The sequence below is a fragment of the Scatophagus argus genome, chromosome 11 (assembly GCF_020382885.2).
Source record: "Scatophagus argus isolate fScaArg1 chromosome 11, fScaArg1.pri, whole genome shotgun sequence".
Taxonomy (NCBI): domain Eukaryota; kingdom Metazoa; phylum Chordata; class Actinopteri; family Scatophagidae; genus Scatophagus; species Scatophagus argus.
The window spans coordinates 9,749,100-9,769,316 of NC_058503.1; the positions used below are offsets into that span (position 1 = coordinate 9,749,100).

At 39.4% G+C, this 20,217-nt stretch overlaps 1 protein-coding gene across 1 annotated transcript; it reads right to left on the minus strand.

Annotated features, from left to right (window-relative positions):
• Positions 1-3,066: 3,066 nt before the first annotated feature.
• LOC124067566 (cholecystokinin receptor) lies at positions 3,067-20,202 on the minus strand. Its single transcript, XM_046405003.1, has 5 exons — positions 19,692-20,202; positions 10,927-11,178; positions 8,698-8,959; positions 5,893-6,020; positions 3,067-4,170 (listed from the first exon to the last, which is right to left on the minus strand). The coding sequence occupies exons 1-5, from the start codon at positions 19,852-19,854 to the stop codon at positions 3,629-3,631; spliced, it is 1,347 nt and encodes a 448-aa protein (XP_046260959.1). The 5' UTR covers positions 19,855-20,202; the 3' UTR covers positions 3,067-3,628.
• Between the last annotated feature and the right edge of the window lie 15 nt (positions 20,203-20,217).

A 20,217-nucleotide genomic window follows, 5' to 3' on the forward strand; every position in this document is an offset into this window, starting at 1 on the left:
ACAGAAAATAAATCTCATTCACCTCTATTGTATCAGGGTGTCAGTACAACTGCCTGAAGTGGATAGCTAAAAGCCGTCACACATACAACTGAAATTAGTAGTGTGGCTACTGCAGAGATGGGAGACAATTCAGTCGGTTTGACACTACAACTGACCCCTTTCTCACCGCACAGAGTAGGTTGATCCGTTGTTGGCATAAAAATTATCAGGAATTTATTAAGTTCCTGACCAGTTTGATAAAGAAGGCACCATTTCTGACTGATGAATTCATTTCACACATAATATGGTGCTCATGAATATGATCATTGATCTCACATTTCTAATCAGCGGACTAAAGATGTCATTTACTTCTGTACTTCTGTTCCCATTGACATTTACCTATATATAAGTGGAATATACTAATTAGCAATCAGCCATCCGATCTACAGCGTTTTGTAATCACAGATATTTTTTAATAGCGAGCTTTAATTTTCATGGAGCGGGAACTTATTATTGCCATCTCTCTGTAACCGGTTGTCAGCAAGTGCTCAATAACTAGTTTAAGCTGGAGTACTCTGTTTGTGTTTGTGTGTGTGTGTGTGTGTGTGTGGCGACTGGTTGAGGTAGGGAGGGTTGGGGTGCAAGTTATAACATCAAATGGCCTCTGTGACACCACAGGGAAATCAGCTTCTCATAGCTCTCCACTAAAAAAAAGAAAGAAAAAAAAAACACTTTGCCACTCATAAACAACACAGGCAGCTATTAGAGTATGTTTCTACGTGGGAAAAGGCTAGCAGACACATAAATATCTCCTGACTGCTGTTTATGTCAGGAGAGCTTCATTTAGTGTAAGATATGTCTGTCTTTTTGGGCTTTAACAACAGGACTGTGCGATCAGGTTGGTGTGCTGATTTGAGATAACACTCTGTCTACCATGATCTCTTTTTTGTTTCACTGTCCATGTGTATAGTTAGACAACAAGTAACACTGTGTCTGACACTTTGTGCTCTTCTCTACACTCATGAAGGAAAGGTCGTCTCAGTATAGAGAAATAAGGGCCAAAGCAGCAGACACTGATTAGCATGAAATTAAGATTTTACTGGTGTGTTGATAAGATTGTAATTCGTTAAATTTCTTGTAAGATATCAGCTGTTACAATTCTCTGTCATGCTGTAATTTATTCTCCTGCAGTAATGCGTCACTATGATTTGTATTTTGAACACAAAAGGAAACAATGCACACAATAAACCACAAAAGCTGCAGGCTGATCTAGAAGCTTCCAAAAAATGCTCACAATGGCAGGCCATACATCTATTAGCTCTGAGACTGACAGCATTGTGCTTTGGTGCATTCTGTGAAATATGCTCATCCGCACAGCCTGGCAGAGTTGGAGTTGTAATACAGTTAGTGTGAGGTGAGCAGGGGAGCCAGAGTCAAGCATGCTAGACAGGGCCTGACAACCAGAGACCTCAGAAAAACTGGCTGCAATCGTGTAGCCTGCAGGTGAGCTCAACAGGTACCAAAGTCACTGAACAATCATTGATTTTATACTGTAGTCGGTTGATGCCCTTGTTACCTCCTTTAGACATGTAAGGCTGCAGTGAACTCCTATACTGTCATACAGTACACACAGATTATATAAAACAAATATAACATATAAGTTACATCATTACATCCCTTGTTTTAGCCTATACTTGTGTTTGATGCCATTATGAGTAAAATGTTTTGCTGGTTATATTCATTTTTTTTAAAATAAGGACTATACACTAACTAAAAGCCTAAAAACCAGAGTCAGTGAAATGCAACAGATTAACAGTTAGGCTAATCAGACATATTAGCAGGTTACTATGTAAGTAATTTGGCTTATGTCAACAGCTAATTGCCGAATTCTTGGGAAAGTCTAAAACCCCACTTGTTCTGCTATTTACTTGAACACAATTCAGGTAGTCTTGATAGTATTGTACAGTGTCATAAGAAAGCTTTTACCCTTAAGGCCATTAGTTTTACAGTGATAAACTTGACTTGATATAGACACAGTGAAAAAAAAAAACCTCATCTGCTATTTAACAAAAATCTAAATATGTATGTATAAATGTATATTTCTTCAAAAACTCACGATGTTTCCCTGCCAAAACTGAATTTACTCCTAGTGACTTAAAGTAAATTTTTCTCCTTTCGTCTGTAACGAAATGCAGTACTTTCTGATGTTTTTCCTGCTGGTATCAGAAATTAGATAACTATCCATCTGTTTTCCACAAGGTTTTCAGTACTTATCCATTTTTGTAATGCTCTCTAAGTAGAGATCCTGAAAAGCAAAACAAACACTTGCAAAACAATTCAAAATATCAAGTCACTCTTATCACATTTGCTACTGTGTACACCTGCAAGGACACAATACAAACAACACTGTAGCACACGCAGGAAAGCTCAGCTCTACAAACTTAAAAACACAAACATGGTTAGCATCACAGATTACAACCACAACACAAGTCATCACCACTGCCCATCTACCACTAAAGTGCTTTCTGCGAACCGTGGAGGCATGTACAACTGACAACCTACTAATTTATCAGTTCCCATCAGGAGGAAAATCCTGTTTTCTGAGGATTTTCAGTTTCTTTAGAGTCCTTAAATTCCACTTCCAAAGCTCTGAAGTTAGGGTTTGCCACTGATTATGGTGACTTATGAATGAAGCAAATAAACATGAATATAAACACAGTATTTAGAGCCAGGCACTTAGTCCACAAGGCAACTGCATCACCATCATTAACACAGATGAATATTAACAATTGATGGCAAAATATGAAGCTTTAAAATTATACAGCAAATGTAATGGAGGTCTTCCTATTTTCATAGCTACACGGTGAATACTAAGTTACCAAAGTGCTTCCCTCACAGCCTACGACTAGTCACACCCTCTGCTCTGCTCATGTGAGTGCATTTACCTCGGTCAACTGTTACAAGAAATAACTGTATATATATATATATATATATATTTTTTTTTTTTACACTGATGTTATGCATGTACTTATGATGTAAGACTGGTTTTCATTGAAAGAGCTATATGTAAGAATTTGAGTTTGTACTGTGCTGCAGAAGAAAAAAGAAATACAGCAAAAATAAGAACTGATAGAAACAGAAGCAAAACAAGAGTTCACATGGGCTTTGCTTTCCACCACCGGAGACAGCTCTTGGCAATGAAAGGGATGATGCTGAAATCACAACATGTCTTCTAAACTGGTATTGGACAGCTGCTAACATTGGCTATTATGAGCGATAGCTTTCAAAAGCAGCTAGTTGTATGAAATTACCGACAGTGTTAATTTGTTTAAGTTCACTGTTGAAATAAAGAAAGACCTATGCAGGGGACTGTACATTACCTTGATTCTTACAATCAGGGTGAATACCTGCATCTGGTAATATACTGCTTAAACCATGAATTTGACAGAAGGACAATTCTTACATATAGCATCATTCAATAATCCCTAAATAAATACTCAAAGTCAGGGGTGAAGATTCTATACTGCTACACAATATGACCTGATTTCCACTCCACATTGCAGTACAGATTTGGACTTAAGATAAAACATGTAGCATGCTGTGTTGCCACAGAAGCTATTTTTTCTGGATCTGGCCCGTATCTTTTGCCTCAGCAGGTTCCCATGGTGCTGACCGTAGTGTAGCTGAACTTGGACATGGAAGCTCCGGTTGCCATAACGTCCTCATCGTTGTCCCGTAGCCCACGAGGACGACGGCGATGGCAAGGTGCGGTGCAGCATGAGAACGTGGCTAGCAGAGCTTTGCGGAAACGCGTGTTCATGAAGCAATAAATAATTGGGTTGACGCAGGCAGACGTGTAGCACAACAAGTGGATAAAAGCGATGGGTGACCCTGAGAGGGCATGTTTGGCAGAGATGTCATCAAAAGCCCGCCAGGTGTTGGCACAGTACAGTGGCATCCAGCAGAGAAAGAACAGGACAACAATGACCACAAGCATGCGGATCACTCGCTTCTTGGCCTCCAGCTTGGCCTCAGATGTGTTGCTGCGTGGTCTTTCTGCCTTGACTGCCCTGCTGGATGCAGCCATGGTGGACATTTCCATCGAGTGTGGCCGCTGGACGACATTAACATAGCAACCATCTCCATCATCACTGCCAGCAGACACAGTAGATGTCAGTCCATTCTTTACATCTGTATGGGAGAGTTAAATAAAGAAGTATTTCTGTGAATGAAGCATAACAAATGTACATACTTTAGTACCATATATAAAAGCTGATCACTTAATATGTGAATTATGTTTGAATTTTGTGACACTTTATGCTTTTTATCATTGGTCATCCCGTTATAATGCAGTGTTTTTCTGGGAACCTTGGGTCCTGGTGTTCCTGTAGTTACTTCAGCCAATGGTAGGTTTTATCAGCACTGTCCAAACTCGACACTCAATCCAACCGGTCAAGGCAGATGAGAGCCGGGGCCTGCTCTGAGGTTTCTGCCTTCTGAAAGGCAGTTTTTCCTCACCACTGTCGCCAAGTGCTTGCTGCTCAAGGGAGAATGTTGGGTTTTCTGTATTACAAAATTTAATCAAAGAGTTTGGTCTAGATCTAATTGGAAAGTGTTATGAGATAACTTTGTTATGAATTGGCGCTATATAAATAAACTGAACTGAACTGAATTGAACCGACTGGCAAAGGCTTGAATGTAACAAATGTTCATTTATATGTAAAAGTCTCATTTTAAACTACCCAGCACAATTCAGTATTGGAAGTAGTGACCCTAGCAGCACTGATACTGCTTGTACTGCAGACGTATGTACAAGTACGTTGTACTATCTATATACTCCTAAGTCTAACTAGTATAAGTAAGGAGAACTATGACAGTCAAACAATAACAGAATTTTTTGTGATTTGATTCTGAGCCCACCTGACTTTGTGGCTCCAGTATGTCCAGTATCCAGTACAGGACATTTTGTTTATTTGACTAATATTTTTCTAACTGGATTTAAAATAAAATTGACCTGTGAAATTGTGTGCACAGTTGTACAGCTCTGTGAAAACACATGCACCCATAGTTCTTGAATAAAGAAGCCGCTCACCTTAATGGAAAGAAGAGTGACTAGCAGTTCTTGCTGAGTCACAGTAATCGTCCACCAGGGGATATTGCAATTTAGTGATTAAATCTATTAGTCCAGCTTTCCTTATTACAAAGGACAATGTACACAGAGTACAGCAATAAGAGCCCTAAGGTAAGCAAATACGAACAGGAACTTGTACTGTAGAGACATTAAAGGCAATTTGATAAACCACTCCAGGATTATTAAATCAGACACATTTTCGAACAGGTTAGTTTAAGTTCATTAGCCCCCACCCTCTTTTTTTTGCTTCATGCTCTTTATCTCACAAGCTCTTTTTCTGGACAATCTCTTTTTCTCTGAGACCAAACAGATGGTGATGTCCAGCCTGCAGCTGCCAGCAGTTCCATCCTCTAATGGAGCAGGAACAAACACACTCCATGCTGCTATCATCTTAAACGGACTCTCATATGACCACAAAAGGTGCATTTCACTTAACCTGCACTACATTACAATGACTGTAGCACCATTGAAATAAAATCAGTAACATTAAATTCTTCATTGTTCACATAGCTCATGCTAACATTACAGCCTGGTACATGGTTGGATCACTATCCAGTATTGTCATGCCAGTAAAAAAGTCTTTAAAGTAAAATGTAAAAATGACACATTTATGCATTTGCAGTAAGTCCTCATTATTGAACTAACAAGACAATATAGTGTTGTACTTAAATGGTAAGAAAATCTCAATGCTGTAACATTTTGTGTATTACTTTGTTTATTATTCACTGCTGCCTGTGGGCCAAGTTGCCCTCTGGGACATCATGTTGTGTACATGGCCTTACCAGCAGAGTCTTTTTTGTGGCCCATCTCAAAGTGGATGCCTCTATAAAGTTCCCTGGAGATCAGTCCGTAGGCCACAATCATCACCAACCCCGGGACAGCAAACAGCACAAGCAGCAGCAGAATATACCTAAAAGAGACACAAGAGAGAGGCTAAGATCCCGATGTCCATGCATAAGGATAATGGTGGAGCCCCAGTCTGTACCAATCATTAATGTAATTAATGATTAATGTACCTGTGCAGAACTGAGGGTTTTGCTTGTTTTTTCTGGATCTTTCTGGAAAACCCAGAATGTTGTCCAGCAAAATGTATTGCTGTTCTAAAAATATTTCTAGAATCCTCAGACTCTTCAAACTATCTTGATGAAACAATATGCCATACATTAAATAATTAACAATAACAACAACAAAAAAGATTTTCCTAATTCATTTTAAAATGGCAGCCAGAAATGACACTTTTTTATGTTGTACAAAACATAATTTTTGGTGCAAACAGGTTAAACTGGGGCACTTCTGTGTCTTAGGGGTTAGGACACTGAACATGAACCACGGTGTTCCATGTTTCATCCCAGATGGGGACCTTTGTTGTCTCCTCCTTCCTCGACTATTGCACTCTAATGAGGCATAAAATGTCCCCAGAAATTTTTTTAATAAAAATTTTGTTTTTATCTACCAGCAAACAAAGCATTCCTCCATCCAGTACTTATCCATGATAATTATTAAGGGATTCTCAGAAACTTTTAGATTAGCTGGAAATATTGAATAAAAAATCCCTTTGAGTTTTTCAAAGATTGCTGGATATTTATTTTTCATAAAACAAAGTCTTTTGTTCTGTTCAAAGTCTTTTGTTCTACACACACACACACCTCAGACCAAGTTCATCTAAAGTTTATTTGATACAAAACTGCACAATGTCCAGATGGTAAGCACTGGGAGAATAAAGAAAAATGATTATTCTGACTGCATGTTTTATGTTAAGTTACATTTTATATGTTGTTGTGTGCTAACTTACCCTGGAAATTTGACTGATGACACTTAGGCAAAGGAGAGAAAACAGCTGATACATATCCTCAGATAATCTATAAATTGTTTAATTATCATTTTGAATTAGATTATCTGTCACTAGAAAGAAACCCATTTTCTTGCTAAAACAAAACAAGTTGGTATGCTGTTATAACAGGAAAACAAATATGTCATAACATGAAATACATCCCATAGCAGCCCAAAGACAGGACAGTGAGGTGTGTTGACACTGAAGAAATGTGTGCATGTGTGTGTAGTTGGGAGGCGCTCACTAATCTCTGTTTGTTCCTCTATTGATTTGAGCTTTTTAAACCTGTCGGTGAGATGGTGTGAGCAGTGAATGGATTTACAGGACCATAGTGGGTAATAAACGTTGAACAAAAACACTCCACTTTTTGAAATTTCTAACCAATTGCATGAGGAGAATTCTATATTTACGTAAAGTGACTTTTTCAATATTAAAATGACCTTGAATTTGACTGCATGATGAAAAAAATATTTTTGGTACTCAGTCGAACCTTCAGTTTTCTTGATTACAGATCACCATGTAGAGAGTGATGATACCCTTTAGTGTATACAGCACCCATCGGCTTGATCTGACTTTATCAGAGGACTTTCTATCATGCAACCTTGTACATTCCTCTTGCACAGTGGTTTTCAAAGTAGGGTCCAGGGACCTCCAGGGGTCCTTGAGAACTTTCCAGAGGGTGCCCAGCAAAAAGGAGAATATTTTCACAATAATTCCATGCATAAGTGACAATGACAGAATGTATGACTGTTTTGGTCATGGATTTCATATGCTTTTGCAATAATCAACTGAAAGCAAAAATAATCTTACCAAATAAAGTTCTGCAGTATAATTTATATCAGCTTAGGGGTCCTTGACATAAAAAAGAAGGAAGAAACAGCTTTTTGCTGTTGATGCTACCTCCATAAGTTTTTTCTTCTGTATAACTCCATACAGTTTAATATTTGACATAACATATGCATACTATTGCCTGTTATACTAAAAAAATAGAAAAGAGCCTCACCATGTCTCACTCACCATGCAGGCCTTAAAAATCTAAATTGTTTAAATGAATTTCCAAAATATAGACCATTGTGTGTTTTCTCAACGCAGCTTTTCTCCTCATCTAATGTAAAGTTTTTACAACAGCATGCAAACATATTAATGAAGAATGAGTTGATTGGGCGTTACAGACTGGCTCTAATAACAGCTCAGGTTGGTGCAGGTATTAAAAACCTTGACGCCCACATTGCTGCATCTTATCATTTTAGAAAAGTTTGGTTTTTTTCACAAAAAAATTAGTTATTGTTAAAACAAACAAAAAAGAAAAAATAATGAAGCCTGACACATCACTGAATTTAGACTACCGGTACAGTTGAAAGAAAATACTGACGCAGGTATGATCTGTAGTTTGTGGTCACAAATGTTAACTAATATTCACAAACTTTAAATAAATGCTGTGAGCTTAATAAGCATATTTACTCACTTTATGGCTCTTCTGTACAAGTGTTCGTGATACACCGCAATATCACAGATAAACATGACAATGTCTTTAAAGCAACTAACTACAGAAAATCTAATATTAGGTTATGAAAACAAATTCACCTCTCGTGGCCACAGTGGCTGCTGATCAGCAAAAGTTCTGTATCCTCTCACTTTTTCCTCTTATTATAATTAGAGAGTGAGATGATTTGTTTTTCTCATGGTTGCAGTAAATACTGTCACTTTGTTAAAGAATTTGAGTTGCTGACACACCATGTAAAACCAAAACACTCACCAGGTCTGCTCTGCGGTTGCGAGGGGCCACTTGTGGCGACACTGGTGAGCTGTGGTGTTGTCCGGACGCTGAAAAGACTCCAAGTGACTGATGATTGGATATGGGATCATAATGAGGAAGGCCAGCACCCATGTAGCAGCAATCACCCGATAGGCATGGGACCGGGTCTGCCACACTCGTGACTTCAGGGGGTTACAGATGGCGCTGTAGCGCTCAATCGCTATGGCAACCAGGCTAAATGTGGAGATGCTTACTGATATGCCTGTAGGAAAACAAAACAGATGATTTTAAATGTAAGTAAACATGGATGCCACTGTCTGCTCAGACTTATCATTTCATTTGCTGAATGAAAAGTTATTACCGCTCTGCGCTCGGAATAGAATTTGGACCTATCATAAAAAGGAACAAAAACATGCTGATATGCACACAATATCTGCAATAATAACAGAGAACAAAATATGGTGTTCTGTGCTCTGAGATGTACTTGCAAATGAATATGATGTGAGGCAGGGAGGTGTGGATGGTTATCTGGGTCTTGGTAGAAGAACTGAAGAACTCACAACCACTGATGTGATCTGCCATCTCCCTCCTGACAGGGCAAGACGGGAAATTACTCTTTACCTCTCTTATCCATGTCCACAGTGAGAATACAAACTGTGTGTTTGTGTGTGTGTGTTGTGTGTTGTGTGTTGTGTGTGGCGTGTTGTGAGGACCCTGAAGACCCAGGGACTCACTGTGTTGTCTGTACCTACGAGAGCAGCTTTAAAGCAGATCCCACTGAAGCAAAGAACAGTCAGCCAACAGTCTCTCCCCTGGGATTGTCCACTTTTCTCCTCCATTCAAAGGCCATGTGCTTTATTTAATCCACCTTTTCTATCCACTGCTCAGATGGGGTCTTTTTCACTCACGGTCAGCACAGTGTTTCATGTCCTTGTTCATTTTATTTGTCTCTACCTTACACATAATCATATTCCCTTTGTTGTTTGTCATATGCTCTTCATTTTCTTGCTTTAAATGCTGATGATACAGATGAGTGTGGAATTTAATCTCCTAGTGTAGAAGAGCATGTAAATATTCAACTACCTCTATTTAATACTATTAATTTATTCTTCTACAACTAAATGAAAACAAAATCCTTTCCTAAATTTTGCTCTTTATTTTCATTGTGTGCTGCAAAGGTCAGTAATAACATGATGCATTTTCACAGGTACTACATTTGTGTATACATTTTACTCCACTATATTTTTCTGACAGATACCATTATTAGTATTATTTATATATAAAGACTTGCATTATTATTATTACATGAGATGCAGACAGTAAAGTAGTTAAAACTGATCAACTACAACTATGTGCAAAATGCTGCTTAAAATTAATTATAAATAATCCAATATAATAACAATCTTTGAAAGAAATCATTCTGCATAATGAACAGTTTTACTTTTGAACTTGATACCCCAGTCCCACCAACCAATCACCACACACACAGACTCAATGACATCATCAGAACAAGATGGCACCACTTGCATCTGGGATGTTTTGGCTTCATTTCTGTACTGTGGCAAGAAGTAGAGATGTATCATCCGTCTTTATACAGTCAGTGATGTGAAGAAGAGTGATTCCTTACTCATTTAAAGTGAATATTAGAGGTACAAACACAGCCCATTAAGAATCCACAACCTTCCACAAAATGGGGAGATAATGAAAATGGTCTGTGAATGTGATACTGTTCAATGGTAATCTATACCCCTTGTAAAGTGGTGGACAGGAGGTCAGAGAACTTGTTAACTTCCTGATTGCTATTTGTTCCCACCATTTTTGCAGCTCAGGTTCACAATTAACTTAAATCAATATAAGCACTGCATCTGAATGGAGTTTTAGTTCAGCAGTAAATAGTGGGCTACACAGAGTGTGTAGTCCCCTTTTCATTTTCCAGTGGATACCAGTCAATCACTTCTCAAGGCAATATGGGATTAGCCTGATAAACAGACAGAAATGTCCTTTTGTTTCTATGCAAATCACATGAAAAATAAAGATGTAGGCAGTGTAGGCAGTGATTCACTTTTGTCAGGTTTAAAGACTATATTGCAGCACGTAAGACAAGATTTGGCAACAATGTGAAAAAGGAGTCAGTTCATACACGCACAAAGAAAGTCTTTATGCTAAGCACTATTTTTCACCTTCAGATCTTTATCATTACCCCTTCCCCTCCATCCCTCCCTCTCTCACCCATGAGGTAGGACACAATCTTGCACATGGCAGCTCCAAAGATGAAGTCCTTGAGGATGCTGGGGATGAGGGTGAAGGGCATGCAAAAGACGGCCATCATCAGGTCACTGACGGCGAGCGACAGCAGGAAGGTGTTGGTCACAGTGCGCATCCGCTTATTGACGGTCAGCACCACAATGATGAGCAAGTTGCCAACTACACTCAGGAAGAAGATGACTGAGTAGAGCAGGATCCGCAGTGTGTGGTCCCCATCTAGTACACAAAACAAGTGACAGAGGATTATGTGATACTGTGAACTTGTTTGCCCTACTGAACCAACTCAGTTCTGTTTTACATTACGATTGATATGATAACGTTGTCTTTATTGATCTTAACAGCCTTAAATCGATGATGCTGTGTGTTACTTTTTCTTATAGCTGCCTCTATGTGTGTATGTGTGTGAGTGTTTTGCACACAGTTTGTACATGCAGATGTCGATGAACAGTCCTTAAAAAAATCAAAAGGTGCTCCTTTTGACATCAGCCAGTTTGTGACGCTGCTCTGCAGGCTGCTGTACAAAAATCATTGTCAATAATATTGAATTTGGTTGTCAGAGACATCTGTGTCACTACAAGACTAGCGGCCAGTAGCTTATTTGAAACAGCCCGTGTTGGTATTAGAGCTACGGGTGAGTGTGGGTGTCCCACTTTGGAAAATTTTCTCCCCTTGTTCATATACTAATGACATACATTGTCTGCTAAAAGAAACAAGAGTTAATACATATTGATGATGATGCTACATTTACAATGTCATAATTTTGTGTGCACATGTATTTCAGTTCAGCAGTACTCTGAAAAACATTACATTTAGTTGTGATGAAAGGTCATCAAGTAGTTAAGAGCTTTTAACTGCTTGTAGAAAGTAACTAAGTAGTTTGCTGTCCTTACAAGTATTTCCATTTTATGCCACTTTATACTTCTATTGCTTCACATTTTCTCCAATAATATGATATAAAATACAAATTATTAAAGATCTTTGAAAGGGGCTGTTCTGCCCTTTTGTTTCACCACCGTACATTTATATATTGTACAAATATTAAGACTTTTACTGGTAACACAGTATTTTTCCAGTGCTTTTAGTTGAGTAGGTGACTTCTTCCATCACGTGTTTCAGCTGGTATAAAGGCAGCTCACTAGTAATTAGCTCTATGCTTTGGGAATGAACATTAATCATTTCCTTCAGTCTTCAGTACAAAATACAGTATCCTTGAAGCCCAAAGCCTGTTTGTGTCCTCGGCCATCAGCAGCTTCAGTGGATCATATCCTGTAAAGTCTGTGTTATTTGCTTTCTGTGTTATCTTCACCTCACCCCCTCCTCAGACACAACACTTTTTAACAGGTTACCTACTGCATCTGTATCCTGGGGATTAGAGGCATCCATGTGTGCCACATCCACGGGACACAAATCATATCACATACATAAGCCCCAAGTTTAATGACACAGTTGTAGAGGCATGTGCAACCAAGCACACTCAAGCTTTAATCCCCTGAAAATACACCACAGTTTCTTAAAGGCTTTGGTAAATTACATAGACCAAAATCTCCAACCACATCTAGAGAAGGTATGTTCCTTGAAAAACACCAACTAAATGTGTTACTATCTCTCTTTCGTTTTCTCTTTTCTTTTTGCTGACAGCACTCCCATTTCCATGTGGCTATTTTCGCAACTTATTCTCATCTTTCAGGTGCCAGTCTTTGATCTTTACCATTTTCCATTACAGAGTCTTCTGCTTTTTACATTGTTTGCTTTATTTCTCTGTCCATTTCCTCTCCCTCCACTGTCCATTAAAGCCAGAAAGCTTAAAAAAAAAAAAAAAAAAAAGAAAAAGCAGCCATCCACAAACCTACATGACTCATATCTTAAGACATTTTTCATCATGTCAAAAGGCCTGAAATAGCAGCTTTTCAGTTTATACAACAGTAGAAGTTGTGTTTTTACCACAGGCCATCTAAATGTTTTATAATAAGGAATGAGACTGTAATTACACTGTCATTGATTCATGTTTTCTACGGCTCAGTACCCTCAAGGTTATTCTTTAAGCAGTCACACCTCACTGACTCTCAGTATCTTGAATGTTATGAAAAACACAAAAATGCCCTTATTCTCATTGGCCTCTGTCACAGCTGCTTAAAGTAATCCTGAATTGGACTCATATTCATTTACAGTAATCCACCTGGGATGTAAATTTGGGAATTGTGCACAACTGGCTGGCTCAGGCACTCTGAGCTCAACTCATCTGTCTGTTTATCAGAAACCAAAGTCAAGTTCAGGTCAAGCTGTAAAAGCTCATCAAAGACAGGATCTGGCTTCTCTAAACCCATATGAGTAGGGTGACATGTGGTTTGTATGGTCAAGTGCCAATTAAGTGCCACTTAACTGATTTAATTCCCTTGCTTTCGCCCAGTCACTCTGAAATGTTTTAATAGAACTTGCAGGCTGAGCAATGGATTCAGGCTCAGCTTACTCAGTAAAAGTCAGTAAATCAGTCTGTCTCAATCTCAATCTCTCAGAAACATACACACATACAGTCCATATAATGGTACTGAGGCTTCACTGTATGTTTCACATACTTTAGTACGGATGAAAAGCAGAAACCTCTAATATGATGTTCTGCTCGTAGAACACGCAGGGTTTCTTTAAAAGCGAAAACGGCAGCAACCAAAAGGATTTAATTTTGTGCCTGTGTGTGCATACATTCATATGAGCATAATGAAACAGTGCAGGCAGATAGAGAGGAACCAACACTTTCTCCTTTATTACTGTCTCTCTCGCCTAATGAAATATGTTGCCTAATCAAAGCCAATTAGCTTTCCCGTGTGCTTGCTGCCTGTGTAGGAAACACTGATAACACCCTCAGCACATTTAAGTCGTTCTTTCAGGCTACCGCTTTCAATAGCTGCTCCCGTTCGTGTGTGGAGAGGCAGCAATCGTATTAATCACTTTGCTCACCAGCTTCCACCTGGTCTCATTGGCCAATATCCCGTACAGATTAATTTTTCTCTTTGGTCTATAACTATACTATAAATAGTACTGTTGTTTTCAGTTCTTCACTCTCACTGGACGCATTTTTAATGATGCATGAAACAAGTGTGTTCAGCAGGATTGTTTAAATCCAGAAATTAAAATTCATGAAACACAGCGGATGTTTTCTCTCTTGACTGACTTTGAATGCATGACTTTTACTTGTATGAGGCTATTTCTACCCATTGTTATTCCTACTTTTACTTCAGCAAATGATTTGAATCCTTTTTCCTTTTTTTGTATATATATTGTATGTATATATTCATATCTGTATGCAGCCGCAAAACTTTGTCTTAATTGATTTGCTATTGTTATTACCCAGTGGCTTCTTCATTTAAAATGGAAAACACAATCAAAAGTGACAGACTAGCCACTATGATCAATATTTCTGTGAATATTCACTTCGAGGGTGCATTTTAACTTCTTTTAGCACTTTGTTTTGGTTTTGCATCATGCATCAGGCGGCTGTTTACAGCTAAAAAGCTCATTGTACACATATATATGTATTCACGTATACCTGATCAGACCAACAAAGTAAAGCACTTACTAGCTAAAGAGTCACAAACACACACACATGCAGACATTTAAATATATGCATATAATACCAATCTATCTTCAGCATGTGAAGCTTCCTGCTCTTGGTGTTAAATTAAAAACTTAGCCAGCCCACACAGCTTTTTTTTCTTATCTCCGTCCTCTCATTTCAGTATCATTACTGCATGATTTTGCTCACATCATCTCTTCTGTTCCTGCCAGTGCCTCTGAAGCACACTACAAGGCTTAACGTAACCTTAAGAAAGCACCACGGTGTTGTTCTGTAAAATATTCCACAGATGAAGCATATTAAAGCTATTGAAGCTACCACACAACTACAGCTTTATGGGAAAAATTAAGTCATTACAGAAACCAGAACAACACTGCCCGTTTGGCAATGTTTAGTTTGCACTCAGCTCCAGCAATTATTTGGAGTGCTATTTTCAGTTTAAAGAGCCAAATGACAGAAGGGAAGCCTGTAGCACCGGAGGTGTAGGGAGCTGGTCTCATGAGAGTGTGTGCAGTGCCCATCAGCCATGCCTGACCATTGGCTCTGGTAAACAGTCTGTTCTCTGTTTGCAGACCAGAGGCTCTGTGAGCTGGCTGCAGGGAAAATGACTTAGCTGTTACTTCCAGAGGTTTTCTACTTGCAATTATCTGACATAATATTGATGGAAAATACTGATTCATTCTGTCTTGATTCAATTTATCTGCCATTTTCACCTTGACAGAATGCGTAGCCTTCACATAATGTCTCAGTAATATATCACTCCACATACATACGTTTTACAGTGTTTAATTCAATTATGCAAAAACGGTCGATGCTAAAAACATTTCCACATCAGTTTGAATGCATCCATTTTACCATCACTTTTTGTGGGATGTGAAAAGCTGGTGAACAGATTTTCTTCTCACAATAACAGTAAAATGACAGAAAGTTAACTGCAGTGGCACAGGCTATCATAAGATATGCAGTGGATGAATAAATTATGAGGTTCGTATTCCATCCATGAATATTTAAGATTTCATCTGTTTCGCTTAGACATTAGATTGACTATGAATTACTCTCCCCTCTCCATCTAATACATATGCAGCGTGTGTCACTTTCTATCCCAGTTGGCCCTCGTGTCGCTGCACCTATCAGGGAAAAGCCAGATCTGTTCCTGTTAGACCGAGCTATTGGTAAATGTCACAGCTAGTGGCTAATCCAGCATGGTAAATGTCATATAAGCTTTGTCGCCAAGCCAGCTGCACCCCCGAACAGTTGATGGACGCAATGAATGAAACCACTTTCTGTTGACTACAACACATGAGCCACAGAGCCCCTGGTAACAGCGGTCAAACTACAAAACAACATGTTGGTTGCTTGGCACGCAGTACAGCATTAAACACCTCGGCTCTCAACAGGCAGTGAGATGAGAGGGTGTGAGCGATGGAGGTAGTAAAATCTGCACAAACATTAGAGGTGAAGCGCTGAGAGGAGTGGAGGGAGAGAAGGTGGAAATGAAATGCAGTGGACTCCCTTTTTGTCTAAATGCCTTTTGAGAGGAATAAACAGTTCTGCGCTCATGAATTGAGGAAGGTCCTCTCTTTTGCTGCCATCGTCTCCAAGGTAAAAACCTCAAACCAACAAACGACAAAACAGTTGAATGATTCGTCTACAGATACAGTCATTCACCTGTATAGGTGAACACAGCGAAGCTTCCTTTAAACCCACTGTAACTGATGGGAAATCTACAGCAGCAGTGTCAAACCATGTGCCATGAAGCACTTATGGTGCCAATGGTTTTTTTTTTCAAAATCACATCTGGGCTGCATCCAATTTAACAGTTTGAAAGGTGTTTGCGGTTGAGTGATGTGTTTCCATCCAGCGTCTTTCCATGCTTTAAAATGCGTCTCTTCCCATATGGTGACTGTGACAGTAGTTGATGCCGTTATCGCTCATGAAAATCTTACAAAGCAGTGATGTATTTGCACAATGAAATATTTCACACATTTATTAATAACCCATGGGGTGCATTTTGCACCATTAAAAGGGTACTTCAGAGATTAAGTGACAGACTTAAAAAAGAATGTGTTTGACGTTTACCAGACAGGGAGGCTGTCTGATAAACGTCTCTCAGCCTCCACATCACCACTTTCTAACACAGGCTTTCCCTTAATAAATTGTAGACTAAGAGCCAAAGCCTGGCAAAATCTCCATAAAACTTCTTTAGAGTTACAGAAGACATGACATGACTGACCAATCTCATACTGAAGTATGTACTGATGAGCTCCCCTTTAAACAAAGAATGAAATCTTTTTGTGTTTTAATCCCGAAGAAGGAGGAATACGTTCCTCCACAGGGAAACTGACTGACAGTCTAAGTTCTGTCAGTTGGTGCCCTAAAACAATATATTTACATTTTAAGCTTTCTACCCAACATCTTCATCATTAATCCAGATCAACGGGCACAAAGAAGGAAGTCAGATGATGTTATAGAGCAACAATGTCTGCATAGGGAGGGGGTCAGGAAGATGAGTCAACAAGACATCCAATTTTAACATGAGAGACGGATGTTCTTTTCCTGTTTTGTACCAAGATCGTGTCCATGAGCTTTCTCTGACCTTAGCCACACACTTAAAAAACCATGACAAAGAAGTTTCCTTGACCGTAAATTGGCAATAGACACTTTTTTGTGTGTAAAAAGTAAATGCTGATTGCACCATGTAATGGCTGTAGAATAATGACACCGCTGGCATTTAGGTTGGTTCCCTAAACATTTCGCTTCTGCTGTGAAGTTTTTTTCTGCCACTGGGCATGAAATCACCAGGGAAAATGAAGGCTGTCTGGTGATCCAGTCAGGGCTGGCAGCCTGACGCAGTCTGCCTTCGTGTCTCCACCTCCATTATAGACTAAATGAATGAATTAACTCACACTTTAGTCCTGTGTTGTAGCTGCTACTCTGTGCAAACGGATAATGATTCAGTTTTCTTTGGGATTGCAGTGCCAACAATAATACCACTTGGAAACACCAGAGGGAGAGGGGGGAAATACGTATTTTGTTGTTTAGTTTGGTGGATTTCATTTTGGCAGGTCTGAACATAACTGCCAGCTTATTTTGCTTATTACAAAGAGCATCATCCAGAGAGACAGAATTAATTAGTGAAATCACTTTGGTGAGTATGAAAATGCAGACTACATGTGGACCACAGCGCATGATTTCACATCCCTGGTCTGCACAGTAATGCAGGGAGGGAGGGAATGTGACGGTGGCACAACTCAATCAGTCAGACTGATGGACAGAGAGAGGAGACGAGAGGAATGAGTAAACACGGTGAAGAAATAATCAAAGTTTGGAGCGACAGAGTGAGTAATGATGGTGACAGCAGCTGTACAGGGTCAGACATTATATTTTTTTCTCTTCAGGGGAGGGTGTGTGGTCGCATAAAGACCGAGTGGAAAAGCTAAATAGAGAGAAATAAGTCACTTAAAAGACAAACTGAGGGGAAGTGATAATCTGTGAGTGACATAGTGTGTGGGAGAAATAACTTAATAGTGCAGCATAAAAATGAATTAAGCTCCCGATTTATCCGTACTGCTGCCGCTCGTCAGACACAAGACACGGCGGTCTGGTCTGTACTTGTCAGAGGTGTCTTCAGTGGTTTTGTAATTTGTGTTCTGATTTGGCTCAGTATAATGGTTACTTTGAAATTACCACTGGTGGACGAAGTATTCAGTAACCGAAAGTACTAATAATGTAAAAATACTCCATTAAGAGTAAAGGTCCTCCATTCAAAGTGTTACTAAATTAAATGCAAGCACTACGCAGGAACTTAAAGCCTCAAGAATAAAGGTATTCGAAATGCAGTTGAATGGCCTCTGTCAGTACAATATCTGTGTATTATTATCTTGTTTTATATGATCAATAATTCAAACCTTCAGTTTACTGTGAAAGATCACATTTGAGAAGCTGAAGCCATTAAATGTTTCATGGCATTTTTTTTAAGGTAATCGTGAGAGGAAAATCCAGTGTGTATCAACAGTCAAGGAGTTATTATCTCTCCCTTATGATGTTGAGCTGTAAAACTCAGCAGCATAACGAAGGCACTCAGTCTCTGCAGTGTCTTTTAAACATACACGCCCCACACAGACACACACACACACACACACACACACACCTCATCAACACATGGAAACACTGACGAACAGCAACGGAGGCAATGGAGATGGATGAAAATAGCAAGTGTTGATTGATAAAAACGCAGGTGGAGATTGAGACTTGAGGGGAAATTACCAGAGCAATGACGCACTTTAATGTTCTTGTTCACAAGCTCAAGTCAGTTTTACTGATATAGCCCAAAGTCACAAATTTACCTCAGAGGGTTTGAAATTATTGCCGCAGAATCACCTTAATGCTCTCATGTTGGATAAAGTGCTCGGAAATGCTCGGATAATAGGAACAGATATTAAAAATAGCAGGAATCAGCAGCATGACCATGTAGCACAGTCCAGATATGAAGCCATCTGACTTCCTTTTTTTTAAATAAATCCTCTGTGTGGGCAGGATTTGATTCCAATGACACACTTTCTGCCTTCTGAATTCTGTTTCGCTGTATTTTAATCGATTTTCTCTTAAAATATAGCAACACAGAACATAACAGCAGAGCTTTGCTTTGAAAAAGAGTCTGGCATATCGTATCTCAGTCGAAAGCCTGTGCTCTGTCAGAGGCGCCAAATTTATTTACCGGGCGCTTCATTAAGTTTCTGGCTCCAGTATAAAGTAAAGCAATTCACTGCAGGCCAGTGGTTTTCAGTGACTGAAATGTTTGGTGAACTGTTGTTTATAAAGTTTTTTTTTCTATTATGAGCCAAACGTTACACAAAGTCGTCTTCTATTTGAAGTTATCTGATAGGAGTGTAAACCACGAAGTCAGTCCCTGTCAATTCAGCTTAATCTTAATACACCTTCAATAACAACCGAGCGCATACTGAGCGGATTTCAGGGGAAGGCTTAGTTAGTTTTCTTGTTGGGTTCAGTTTGATGTCTTTGTGTTAATTCAAATCAACGCCAAACGCCTTTCACAATACAAAGACGGACAGGAAAACATTTAGCGCGTAATGATGTCTCTGTTGCACCTATTAATTAACCTGCAGCTGATAAAAACCGAGTTATCTGCGTGTCCGCTCACCTTTCTGCCTCACGCGCTGAGGTGTGAGGAGTGTGGAGACGTTGCCGTAGGTGATGTCTGTTGTCTCCAAGCTCCCGTTACCGGCTCCGCTCTGTAGAGCATCAGTCTGCGCTCCGACACACTCCGGGGTTATGAATGTCTCATTTGGCGCACAAAGGTCCATGGTTTTGAATCTGATGTTGTCTGCTGTTACAGGAAGTTCGATTCAGATCGCCTGTCAATATTCGCCTGAGCCTCTAATGTAGTAAAATAACTGGACTCTGTATCCATAATCCTTCACACCTGAGACTTGCCTCGGTCTTCTAAAACCAACGACAAAAACTTGAGTTTGCTTCTTTTCCCCTTCTTTTTCCGCTTTTACTGTAGATGTTGCTCACATGGCATCACCAGGAGAGGAAGAGGAGCGCGGCGCACTGATGCGCTCTGGTCAAGTGATGGGGAGAGCGAGTGAGCGCAGAGTAAGGTGGAAGACTAATGTCATATAGGGTGGATGATGATGTGTGTGTGTGTGTGTGTGTGTGTGTGT

What these genes read in the sequence shown, in the direction of transcription:
- LOC124067566 (XM_046405003.1), bottom strand. Translation starts at nt 19,854, where the DNA reads ATGGACCTTTGTGCGCCAAATGAGACATTCATAACCCCGGAGTGTGTC. An exon ending in GATTGTGTCCTACCTCATGG is followed by an intron (nt 8,960 to 10,926) that starts GTGAGAGAGGGA and finishes GTTTTCCTACAG; the next exon opens with GCATATCAGTAAGCATCTCC. An exon ending in GCAACCGCAGAGCAGACCTG is followed by an intron (nt 6,021 to 8,697) that starts GTGAGTGTTTTG and finishes TGTCTCTTTTAG; the next exon opens with GTATATTCTGCTGCTGCTTG.